At 40.0% G+C, this 13,393-nt stretch overlaps 2 protein-coding genes across 4 annotated transcripts in view; one reads left to right on the plus strand and one right to left on the minus strand.

Moving 5' to 3' along the window:
• LOC145467315 (protein sidekick-1-like) overlaps positions 1-13,393 on the minus strand; it is a 330,055-nt gene that overhangs the window by 62,258 nt on the left and 254,404 nt on the right. For 2 of the 3 annotated variants that reach the window (XM_081450857.1, XM_081450856.1), the window contains exon 1: positions 5,270-5,596. The exons of the other annotated variant lie outside the window; for it this stretch is intronic. In XM_081450857.1, coding sequence (XP_081306983.1) covers positions 5,270-5,342 — 73 coding nt within the window. In that variant the 5' untranslated portion in view covers positions 5,343-5,596. Of the gene's footprint in view, positions 1-5,269; positions 5,597-13,393 lie in introns of those variants that run through there. 3 annotated transcript variants of the gene reach the window in all.
• LOC145467461 (uncharacterized) lies at positions 783-3,200 on the plus strand. The gene has a single exon (XM_081451021.1). The coding sequence runs from the start codon at positions 2,247-2,249 to the stop codon at positions 2,763-2,765; it is 519 nt and encodes a 172-aa protein (XP_081307147.1). The 5' UTR covers positions 783-2,246; the 3' UTR covers positions 2,766-3,200.

Genomic DNA, 13,393 nt, shown 5'->3' on the forward strand with positions numbered 1-13,393 from the left:
AACGGATTCGTCAGTATCTGAAGGAGAATGTGTTACGTTGTTCTCGACCAGGACTGGCGAAGAAATTATTTCTCGAAAGCAAGGCACAAACATCTTGAGGATGAAATCTGTAGTTAATTAGATGAACATCTTAGAATTCCCCGGTTACATAATTTTTCTGTATCCTGCCTTCTTTCCGAATGTACAGCCCAAAGAAAGAGGGCAAATTTATTACACTTTTCCCTGGATTTAACAGTCATAGTGAATTCACGAATATTTTACAATTTCTGTTGCCTAATCTAGATAGAAAAATGCAGATTTACTGGGATACTGCAACAAGAAAATCAATTGTCATTAACACAGAGAAACTTCTCTCGAAATACGCCAAGACTGGAGTAGTCTTTTAAAGATTGCATCACTTTGATATTAAAACATGAATAATCATTCAACTGGAACAATAATGCAAATACATCATTGCAATGTCCACCACTTCCTCCCTTACACAAAGAGCGTGCTTTAATTAAAAATTTCTGCCCTGCCATCGCTCTCCCTGAAGATTACGGCTGAAATGAGGCTCCTTAATTTTTGTTAGAGATCTTTAGCAACGTGCCTTGACATGAAAATCCTCTAACTGCTGACACGTATAAACATCGTAAACATACCCGTCCCTAAAGAACTTATGGCTTTTCTCTCCAGCATTCTTTTCCGCCTTGCTCGAACCACGAAGACCACGTTCGCTGAGCCAAATTTTGGAAAATTCCTCGAGGATTTTGACCATTTCTATTCTTTATTGAATAAACAAATACAGGCGGCTGCAATAAGAAAGAAAATGTTAAGGGAGCCTCGTTTTCACGCAATGTAAACACCCAATTCAATGACACGTGTGTGTTAGCCGAATTTGTCTGTAAGGGCCAAGATTTAGGAATCCGTGTGGTACACTCTCACCAAATATCCAAGGAGTACCCCACCCCCGGGAAAACTGCTCTCGTATGTCATTTATTATTATTATTTATGATCTCCAAAGCTTGATATCAATTTCGTACAATCATCGTTGCGTATCCAATTTGTTGCATTCTCCATAACAATCTCACATAATTTCGGCTAACGACAAATAATTATGATTTCGCGGTAGATAAAAAAAAAATAAAAATAAATAAACTTTTGTTTTATCCCCGGGTTTTATCCTTTTAATGAATTACATCAATATTTCACAGAATAAAACGCAACACTTTGGTTAAACGTCGAACTTCACATGAGACGAACTAAGCTGCTCGACTAAACTGAGCGAATTAAGTTCCTGATAAGTTCGACGTTTGGTCGATCTAAATTCAAATTAGGATCGACCATAGCTGTATCCGTTCGGATCGACTCAAATTGCAATTTACAGTAGTTCGTCTCATGTGAAGTTCGACGTTTGACCTGAGCCTAAACTGTGACCTCTCACGCGAAAACGTTCCTCGTGGTGTCCGTTCGAACGGCTGAACGCAAGGCAAGTGAATGGGTAAGAAACGGGCCCACAAACCGTTCAAAACGGACACATTGAACGGCTAAACGGCTGAAGAAAATTTTTGAACGGATGAGGTCAAACGGCTGAACGGCTCACGAAAAGTTTTGAACGGCAGAAGTCGAACGGCTGAATGGCTGTAGTTTGTTTTTGAACCGCTAGCTGTGAAAGGCTGAACGGCTGAATAACAGCTATCAAAAACTTCCGAATGAAATTATACATACATAACAATGAATAACAGCAAGGTCAAATTGTGGTTCTTATCTGAGAAATGACTGAATCGAAAACCTCGAATAAAATTAATTTTGTGTTGAAAGTCTAAGCTTTTTAAGAGTAAAGCAAATTCGTTTTCGCCGGGGAAAAATCAAAATCCGTCGTCGTCCGCGTTCACTCACAAAATAAAGTTATGCAAACATCTGGACAATGCGTGTTTAGTGTAACGCAATTTATTATATACACATGAGTGTTTTACTGGAAAATACACCACTCGTAAAATTCATACGAAACCACATCCGGGACTCGGATGGCGTATTTTCTATTTATTTCATAGGTACTGAGATTTACCCACGAAATCATAGTGGATAAAATTCGTACTGATTCTAAATGTAGCCAATCAGGAACACAAACGACAAAATTTCACCGTGAAAAAATATCGTTCGTGCAATCAGCAACGCAAACGACGAAATTTCACTAATGATGAATGAACGCACTTAAGAGAACGTCATCCGAGAGCCGTTGCACAAAAACCCGCAGGCTTTGAAAAATGGTCGAGGGGAGGTTTGCTTCAGTTTGCTCAGTTGAAGAATTTATTTTAGAACAAGAAAACAAAAACACCGCTCAAAAAACTGAACGAGATGTCAGATTGCTTGAAAGATATTTGAAAACAAAGGACGAAGACAGGAAACTTGAAGACATTTCAGCCGTTGAGCTGAATGAATACGTTAGCCAATTTATTATCTCCGTCCGCATTAAAGATGGCACCGAATACGAGCCAACTTCGCTTCGAAGTTTAATTGCCAGGTTCGAACGACACTTGAAGAAAAAGGGCTATTCTGCCAGCAAAATCAACGACTTGGTCTTTGAGAAAACCAGAAAAGTTCTTAAATCCAAGGAAAAACAGCTAAAGAGGCAAGTAAAAGGGAATAAACCCAACGCATCGGTAGCTTTGAAGAGCGAAGAGTTCAAAGTAATGTACGACAAGGGTTTGCTCGGTATGTGTAGTCCCGAGGCACTTTTAGACTCGCACTGGCGAAACAATACTCTTCACTTTGGACTCCGTTAGTGCAAAGGACATCGTGATATGTGCTGGGGAGATGTAAAGCTACACAAAACGGCAAGGGGAGTGGAGTACTTGGAGTTTAATGAAAGACAGACAAAAGCTAGAACTGGATCAGACTACAGCGATGTCAGAGCTGTACCACCGGAAATGTCCGCGACCGACGAAACTGAAAGAGATCCTGTCGCGGCTTACAGTTTTTTGCTATGAAGAGACCTGAGGAAAGGAATCAAGACGATGCTCCCTTTTACCTCGCCGTAAACATTATTTTAAAGGCAGACTCACCCGCAAGAAAGGCTGGTTCATTTCAAGTCCAGCGCTGCTGGCGTTAACAAACTGAACGGTTCAATGAAGACAATGGTTCAGAAGGCAGGAATTCAAAACGACAGGCTTCTAGACATATATGATAAACACAGTAAGTTTTGTAAATTTTATAAGCTTTCGTTAACTTAGTTGTTGTTGAGCGATTTTAAACTATTTTTCACGCTTTTCATCGCCCCATTTGTGTACTTTGTCTACCAAATGCTACTCGAAAAAAAACTCTCCGACCTATGAAATAAACACATTACAGCATGGAAAATGCTTTGTACGATTTTTATTCACTCTTGATATGGATCAAAAAACTCACTCGTTCGCTGTGCTCACTTGTTTGTTTTCTAATACAGTCAACCCTGTATTGAGCGGACCACATATTAAGCGGACACACTCTTTTAAGCGGGCCGGCAGTGCAAGTCCCATTTTTCTTTTCCCACTCCACTGTAAAAAAAATACCTGTATTCAATGGACACCTCTATTAAGTGGACGCGGACACCTTAAACTTGACTTTTCAGTGCCGGATCCAGACCTTGAGCTAAGGGGGGGCAAGCGGTTTTGTTTTGCTTGCCCTGCCGGCTTTTCTTCCTTCTGTGATTTCTTCTTTTTTTTTTTTACCCAAAATACGGGGGGGGGGGGGCGGGCCCCCCGAGCCCCTCCCCTAGATCCACCACTGCTTTTATGGTCATTTCTATTGTTAGAAACCTGTATCAAACGGACACTGCAAAAAAATGCATAATTTTTTTTTTGTCCAGGTTTTAGTAGATCGGTCATTTTAGTTTGCCAACATACTGGGCTGTCACAGAAATGCGATATTTTATTATTCGGTTTTGTTTTTTACGTTGTTACAGAACTTTTGTTCTTGTTTGATTTTGTCAACCTTCGCATGCTTCGATCAATATAGATACTGTTACTGTATACGTTTTACCTCATATACTAGTCAGTTTTATGAAAATCCGGTATTTCAGAGTTATCGACCGTTCACGAGAATGCTGTTTGACCCTTTCAAAGTCTTTTGATACTGACGGACATCAATGACCTTTTTGAGACAAATTCTGAGGGAACCTGTTTGCAACGGACGCCCTGTATTCAGCGGACACTCGCATGGGTCCCGAAGGTGTCCGCCTAATACAGGTTTGACTGTACTGCTCAACTCGTGAATAAAAATCGTACGCTCGCATTTTCCATGAATCGAAGTAATCTCATATCCTCACTAGCGAAGATATCGATGATTTCACTGATATCAAGTTTGTCTATTAAATTATACTTCACATCGTTGAGTCAAAAGATTTTTTTTTTCCCGAGAAAAGGGAAATGGTGAATGAAGACGATGGCCGTGAAGACCTCTTTTGCACAGCCGGAAACATATCTCCGTTCGCCACAGCGTATTCCCACGGGAGATATCGTCTTTTAAACCTCAAAAAAACAAAAACAAAACAAAACAAAAAAAGCAAAAACAAAAACAAAAAAGCAAAAAAGGGACTTGATATTTGGATACTGTCAGCGATCAAAACAGTTTCGGAAAAACTTGTTGAATAACACTTAAGCCTTGAATAAAAATACTGCGTAGCGATAATCGGATGTTGTAAAAGCAAAGATGACTAAGGAGCAGAAAAAGAAACCGTCTTCATTCATGCAAACAACTCATGTTTACAAAGTTCGTGACGTTTGGCAAGTTGTTCGTTAGAACGGTTAACCAATTTTGTTGACGGATGACATTTTATGCTTCCGAGAACAGATAGCTCGAGCCGTTCGAACGGATGGCAAAGTTTACTAAATGAATAGCCCGGCCGTTCGAACGGATGACAATGTTTTTCAAACGGATAGCTCGAGCCGTTCGAACGGATGTCAATGCTCTTGAACGGATAGCTCGAGCCGTTCGAACGGTATCTCAGCCCGTTCGAACGGCTAATGAACGGATTCCAAACGGCTATCCGTTTAAGAACGACTAACCGTTAGGAACGTGTTCGCGTGAGGTCACATTATTTACTGTCTTTACTATGAATATGGGCTTCGGACAACTATCTGAAAACATGTATTCCTTTATATAATTCTATGCTTATATTAAACTTATTTGTGATCAGACTTCAAGTTTAACAAACGTAATTTGTCCATGTTTGTCACCAACACCATTCTATTTTCAGTTCATGCAGCAAATGAAACAGATGCCGAATAGATACTGAATCACTGAAACGTACCTGCATGCGGAAGTATCGGAGACAGGATAAAATACAAGACGCAGCTTGACGAAAAAACGTTTACCTCGACCATCAGCCCACAGAAAACTTTCAAGTCTCTAAACGGTGGTGTCGCAGTCACTCAAGGAACGAAAAAAACTCTCGTTTGTCGCCGCTGGATAAGAAGTCTCAGTTGTCAAACGTCGCCATGTTTAGTCGGCGTGAGCACATCACGCATAACGCTATTTCAGAAATAGGTCCGCAATGCGTACTTGGGGTCTTATGCTTAGTCTTATTCCTTTCGGTTGGAATGCTGTTTTCAAATGTCGGTATCTGGGAGTTGTTACAAGCGAGAAAGTAGACATAACAAGTCGTTACAATTTTTAAGTTCGAAATGTATGTTTACTTACTTACTTACTTACTTTATCCTCTAATAATAATTACCTATTTAGCTCTTAGTCCTAATGGGACGTAACACAACAACAATCTCTCAATTTAGTCGTATTCTGTGTAATGTCCCATCTGAGTTTTAACTCTCTAAACTTGGCACTCTTTACACATGTCAAGTGAACTTGTACATGTAGTGTCAAGAGGTTTTCCTGCTGCAATGACTAAGCCTGTTTAAATACACAACAACATCAACAACTGAGCACCGTAAGGTTGTCAGTTGTTGCTGTTGTTGTCTTTTTTTTTGAGTAGCGGGTGCCATCCAAAAAGTAGGCGGTTAAGGTTTGCGTGAAAAACATGCCGCGAAGCGGCTGGACAAATTAAGACGCGCACTGTGCATCGTTCGGGGAGAGTATGGGATGGGGTCGCCCCCTCCCACTGGGAAAATGTTTGCAAAGTAATTCCCCGAGATGCAATGTGGGGCTTCTTTCAGCTAACATTGTGTACATTTGTTGATGATTTTCCCACTCTTAATTATTGTTATTCTCCAATCCAGTGTTCGTATAAACGTCACGGCAAAAAGGTTAGGGAGGATTGACTCACTCAAGCAAATCGCTCTAAAAACAGACAAGAAGAAGATTTCAATAATAAGTAGAAATTTTTCATTTAAGTTTCACCTGCCTTACTAGCGTTTTGTTTTTTTCTTGATACAATGTAAATTACACTTGCACCGTTACTTCGCACATGGTATCCCTAAATTGGCTGCCTGCTAATGACAGACTTTACTTGAAGAATGCCGTAATGATCTTTAAATGTAGAGGAAAAGGTTGTTGTTGTTCATCGTGGTGGATGCAATAATAAAGTGTATTATCGTTTGTCTCACGATGTAGTCACTTGAGATGTAGATCGCGACGTTTCGACTGCTTACTGCTAGTCTTCTTCAGGCGATAAGGTCGACTGATTGCACGGTATCATTTATATCACAAAGGTCGGCTGTGATTGGTGCATTTCGATCCTCCTATTGTTCCATTGTTCCGGCGAGTAGCTGTTCCCCTCAGTGGTCCGCTGTTGTACCGTTCTCCTGTTGTTGTGTTTCTTGATCGTGGGTATCCATGCTTTAGGAATTTCAATTCCACTATCCCTGTTGATGTTGTTAGGGTGAAGTCTTATGTGAATAGCTTCCTTGACCCTACGTGTGTACCAGTGAGGATCTCGATCAATAAACTTGACCTCATTCCAGATAGGATAGTGGCCGGTCTCGTGGGTGTGTTCAGAAACGGCGGAGGTCTGGGTACGGGCGAGTCGTATATCCCTGTCGTGTTCTTTGATCCTCTTCTGCATAGATCTCCCTGTTTCCCCGATGTAGACTTTGCCGCACTCACAGGGAATCCCGTAGACAACACTATCTTGTTTAGTCGGGTTGACGGTGTCCTTTGGTCGCACTAAGTGTGACCGAAGTGTCGTGTCGGACTTAAAAGACGGTGCGAATGCCTTGTTGTTCTAGGCAGCGGCGGAGAGACTCCGAAACTCCTTGGACATAAGGTAAAACGGCGGTGGATTTAAATTCCGCGACAGGCTCTCTTCTTGGGGTTGTTCGTGCCTTTGTGATCTTCTGTACAAGAGAGGAGGGATATCCGTTAGAAACAAGTACAGATGACAGATGTTTCTTCTCTCCAGCGATTACTGATGGTTTGGTGACGAGACGTTTAGCCCGGTCGTACAGACACTTCACAATACCGCGCGTTACTGACTGAGGGTGGTGTGAATCATACGCTAGGTACTGATCAGTATCTGTTGGTTTCCTGTAGACACTGGTGGTCTTTAAATGTGTTCATAAACTCTTCCCTGGGTACTTAATTGAGAAATTTACTCTAAGCTCACAAGGTCACACCAGAAATACAAAACAACGCGGTCAACCGAACATTTCAAGGCGCCGTCGAACCACCGGACAGCGGTCCTTCACCTAACGTGGTGCTAGGTTCTGGAATAATATAAGAGACGATGTTAAATCTTCAGACTCTGTCAACGTTTTAAGAAAAAGAATTGTTTATCTACGTTTTTCTGATTAATCTATGGATTTGTAAAAAGTAAATTCAATCCATTGTATGTCTCTAATTTTTTAATGCATATTTATTGCCTTAGTGATTTGGTTATTGTTTTAGTTATTTTAGTATGATAGTTATGTAGTCTTGTAACTGAAAAACCCTTGTAGGCAGTTGCAATAAAGTATGTGTCATATTTGTGTGTATTGTATCTCTACTGTAATATTGTATTTGTATTTTGTGCATAAGGAGGCAATAAAAAATACCTCTTCAACTTTTTCTTCTTGGACTTATTTCACAAAGTGTACTATTATACAAATGTCTTTTTTTCAAACTTAAAAACCCAGTGAGAATAAAATCTCATCAAGAGCCTAAAAAAGAAATTATCATTTTACTACAGCAGGGGCTTCCCTGGCCGATAAATTTGGCAATTATGCTCACAGAAATCCACGGCTTTGAAATGTTCGATATTTTGGCGATTTCTTGGCTTTATCTCGTATGAAATTTAATTTGAAAATAAGGTTATTTCAAGTTTCTTTCATATTTTAACCGCATGCTCCGAATTTTAGGCTTTTTTTTTGGTAGCGAACGTATTTGACACGCACGCGTTGTCTGATAACCATCTCGTCGGGACTTTGCTTCTAAATTAAATATTCTGTGTTTACCAGATGATTGACAAGGTTGTATTGTATCATTTTTGTGTGTTTATAAATTTAGAAAATTAGTATATCGCTTCAAAAACTACAAAGGAGTATATTTATTTCCATTAAAGTGAGGGATAGTGTAGACTGAAGTAATTCTGCAGTTTTATGACGGATAAGCCAGTTTCCCGCCGACAGCCTTAAATGTTAATACTTGTGTAAATAAATCTACTCCTCTCATTACAGTAGCACTTAACTGGAGGAAAAAAAAAAAAAAAAACACTACAGTCCTATTTATTACAGTGTCATTTGAACAGGACGAAAACTCAACTTTTACCAGACTATTCTAAGACACTTTATCCCGTATTTTCGCTTCAGAAAATGATGCGCTGAGGTGTAGAACAATTTACAGCTAATTATAAATCAGTTTCGATTCGTGTCACGCACTTTTTCAGCAGAATACTTAATTCCCTCCGACCCAATTTGGGTTCAAACAAAACTATAACTGAACAATTTTATTTCCATTTTATTCCTCCGATATAATGCTCAGGACTAACCTACTAGCATTCGGAGTAAGCGGCGCAGGTTTCGAGAAATTGCGCCGATCGCCGGCTTATTTCGACAACCCTGTTAGCTGGCTTGTGGTGTAAACCCGCACCGGATTTCAAGCCAATGAATGTGGGCTTGCGAAAGCGGATTAGTTTCAGTGCAATCCGCACTAAACACAAGCCGAGTCTAGATATGTTGGCTTGCGTGAGCAAACAACTCCCGTATCGCCGAGGAAACTCACTCCAAAACCTAAATGAAATAACAAAGAACAACCAAGGCAGACATAAGGCAGTGCAGTTAATTGTCGAAATGAAATCGTAAACAGCACGACAGAGCGATGTTGAGAAAGAAATAACTTACCTTGAACAATTACAACTAATTTGCGAGGGAAAGCTCCTCTACATTTTCACAAAACAGGTAAAACGGCTGCAATTACACAACAACAACGCCACACAGAAGCAATGGTCGACCTAACTCGCAATTACTAGTACCCACTCTACCTGCCAGACTATTTATACTCCCGAGGTCTGTTACGTGTCATCTCGTCCTCAAAGTGACAGACTGACTGACTGACAATCAAGATCTGCCTCTGACTTAGGAGTCTGTATGCATGAAATGCATAAGACCCCAAAAATTGAGTCACACAACACGCATGAGAGAGAGTACATGTAGAAGTAAGCCTGTTTTCCCTCTGAGCATCATGTCATTATTTAGGGCCATTTATGCATTTATGCCAAAAATGGTGAATAAAAAGTCGTAGAGAGTAGTTCGATTTCCTTTGCAAACAAAATATTATATCGACTCGAAAACCAATTAAGCGGAATAACGGCAACGGTTTGACACAATGGTTTGACACAACTGGAGATAGATGGTTCGCTGTTATTATTTACAAAATAGAACTAGTGAGCCAATCTCAGATCGTGCAGAGAGCAAAGCACAGCTCTGTGACAGTCCTCACACCTGCTGTTTTCTCCCGGTTTGTATTCAAGTTTGTTGACTTTGGTAGTCAGCTTAGGCTTTTCCCTGGCCCTTGTAGAATAAAAGCGGAGCTCCGGCGGCCCGAAGGGTCGCCAAGTGGAGCCCCATAACTATAGAATGAGAACCACATGTATGCATAGAAATATAAAACCAAGCAACTCTTTTTCCATGGTCAACATGGCTAGCAGCGTGGATCGCGGGCACACGCGCCTAACGACGACAACGTTGCAAAATATGGCGGCCATAATCAAGCTAATACGTCGATTGAGGCTTGGTTTACAGCGTACATATTTTATACTGAACATCCATGTTTAGGTCAAATGACATCCGTCAAAACAAGGTATCTGCTGACCAGTATCAGGTGGTGACCATATCGCGGGCTCAGGCTTAGAGTCTACCGAGGTAAGCTTTTTTAAGTTGACCGCTGTCCAAGTGCGGGTTTTTCGATTGGATCGCGGGCACATGTCAGGTTAACTTGTTGTAATCTGGGGAAATCTGGGGCCTGTTTCTCGAAAGACCTGGTAACTTTTCGGACCCGATAGCTTATCGGGTCCGTCATACTGAACATGGATCAATCGCTTTTAAGTTGGCAAGCACTCTCTTAGCCTCCCATGCAGACGCTTTTAGGACGAACCCTAAGAGTTTCTGCGTGGGAGGCTAGCACTCTCTTGGTCTCTTCGAATGTTCGTTATAAAAATCCGCCGTAAATCACGTAGCCAAGCCTGCACCCACATCGCTCAGCGGATTCTCCCCACTCGACAGGAGCCGAGAAGCACTGAGAACAAAACATTGATACGCCATTTCCTGGAAAACACATCAGAGTTAAGGTGATTCCTCACATTTGCATTACGCATCCTTACTGCGCATAATTTGTGGTGGACAAGGTTTGAACAAAAATCTATTGGCAGTTTTATTTCAGGGGAATTACCTTAACCACTTTGAACAGGGTTTTCAGGCCTCAAGTGATTTTCCTTCTTTATTAATTAGGAATCGGAACATTTCGTGCTCAGTTAGAAGTATGTCAGATGTTTTTGTACATAAGCAACGCGTACACGAACCTACAGCTGGAGAATTCGAAGTTGAAAGCCAGGAGATGTTGACACAAGAAGGCAGCTTGAAGAGATTTAAGAGTTGAGCCATCTGATATTTCTGTTTCTCATTTTTCATTGTTGATAGTTTTTTTCCTTCAAGGGTTGACTACAGTTTTACAGTGTAAGTAAGCTTATTTTACACTAGGTTTTTGATTCGGTCAGTGTAAAACGCAAACTGCGGACCTCAGACAACAGACTGGGGACGACTCGCCTGGTGGGGGGGAGAGAATGCAGAAAAATCCAGGCGGCGGACCAGGGTTAGATTTAGATTTGGATTTATTACATTTACTCCGTGCAAAAATAATGATTGAAAATATAGAAACGGGAGATGGAGCCGTGAGCAAAAACACTGAGGCGCCATACTAGTGAAACAACCATGAACAAAACGTTAAACTCAATATATATACATATGTACAGTATGCTAAAAAAAAAACCTAGGTAAACCAAAAAAACAAAAATTTTCAAAGTATTCCAAGAAAAATTCTAATCTTTTTTTTTTTTTTTTTTTTTTTTTTTTTAAAAAAGAGATATTTGGTCAGCATTTCTAACTTGACTTGGCAGTCTATTCCATTCATAGATGATTCGATAAAAGTGCAAAGAGCAGACTATAGACTTCTTCACTTCAAAACGTGTTACTATTTCCACCATTGAGAGCTGACCGTAAACAGGCTAACCGGGGCCGGGCATTTTTTAGGCTCATTAAAGAGGGAATGATATTCAGTCTAACCAGAACGCTATTTTGGCTAACTGGAGTGCAGACTTTCACTACATTAGCCTGAATAATCATGTTTACGGTCAGCACCCAATAATGGAAATAATAATAAAATATATGCCTATGAAGTCAGTAGTCTGCAGTCTGCATTTTACCTTAAGTTCACATTTTACCCCGGTCTACAGTCTGCAGTGTGCAGTCTGCGTTTTACACTGACCAATTACAATTTGATTCTCAGCAAAGTGGAAGCGAAATCTGAACGTTTTTGTACATCGCTTAAATACACGAGCCATCAAATAATACTCGATCGTACGGTTATTCCATGGCCCGGCCTTTCATAAAATAACCACAGAATCGTTAAAATGTATAGAACAGCAAAACTGTTTTATATTCAGTATATCAGTACAGAGTAGAAGTACATCAGTACAGAGTAAGTGATTCAATGTATGAATTAGTATCTTCAGAACATAAAGGAAAAAGAGTCTACTCCCATATATAATGTACTTAAGTGTTGGGTTTTAAAGTTCATAATATGATGCCTGATCAAATTTCTCTAGGTTGCAGGTTAGAATCTAGGTGTAGTTTATAACAAATTATGCGGCTGTTATGTTAGTTACAGTAATGTGGCACAGTCAAAGCTCTCCTTGCAACCACTTTTGTAAGCGACCAGCTCTAGTTATGATCTGTGAAACCCTGTTTGAAATGTGACTTAAACTTTGCAGTGAAAAGATCTCGTGAGCGACCACTACCGTATAAGCGACTATGACCACTTTTGGGATTACCCAACTGGATTTTTCCTTTGTTTTTGAGCTCCTGTAAGCGACCACTCAGAGTCTCGGCTTTTACTTATAAATCAATGCTTTAATGAAACTGCACGCTGCAGTAATGGTTCGTTTATAAAGATCTTGTACAATGCAGTATTGTATTTGTATTTAGATTCAGATTTAAAGTGTCTTTATCAGATATAAAGACACTCATTAAACATTAATTTCTTTTGTTTTTCTTTATGAATTATTAATGAGTTTCTGAAGTTCTTGTAAGCGACCACCCTCTATTGTTTTACCATGCGGTCACTTACAAAAGCTCATTCTTGTAAGCGACCAGTTCTACTTACAACAACTTTTTTGAATTTCCAAGGGGGTCGCTTATGAGAGCTTCGACTGCTAAGTATTCCTTAACTGATAATTAATTAATTTATCTATTTCTACTTCCATTCTGTTTACAGAACGCTAAAATGGTTACAATTTATTGGTTCTGTTTTACACAAATCTTACAAGAGGCATGCAGGTTGTGGTTCTACTAGATAGTACAAAGGTAACCAGAGTTGTGGAAATATCATTTCACATTTGTACTATCCTTGTCAGCTAAAGCTTATACTAAGTATGTGCTGATTGAATAAAACAAACAAAACCCTCAATCAGTCTAGGATCTGTAATCCTTGCAGGCTTTGTTAAATTTACTTTCTAGACTCTACTTCATTTTTCGACTATTCGTATTTATAATAAAGTTTCCATATAACGCGCGCTCTGATTGCCAGAAAGAGCGTGCTTTATCAGGGAACAAAGCACGGGTTGATGACGGTAAGTTGGCTTTCAAATTTTTGCGTCGGAATTTTGACAAATTTGCCCCAAATTAAACATCCCCTGTGATTCAGACAAACCCAATGGAAACGAGCTATTTGTCTGTAGTCCCACAGAGACCATTGTTAGCAACAGTAGTGTTAAAACTGTACTAAAATAACAAGT

This window comes from Orbicella franksi, chromosome 14, assembly GCF_964199315.1.
Source record: "Orbicella franksi chromosome 14, jaOrbFran1.1, whole genome shotgun sequence".
NCBI classification, from domain to species: domain Eukaryota; kingdom Metazoa; phylum Cnidaria; class Anthozoa; order Scleractinia; family Merulinidae; genus Orbicella; species Orbicella franksi.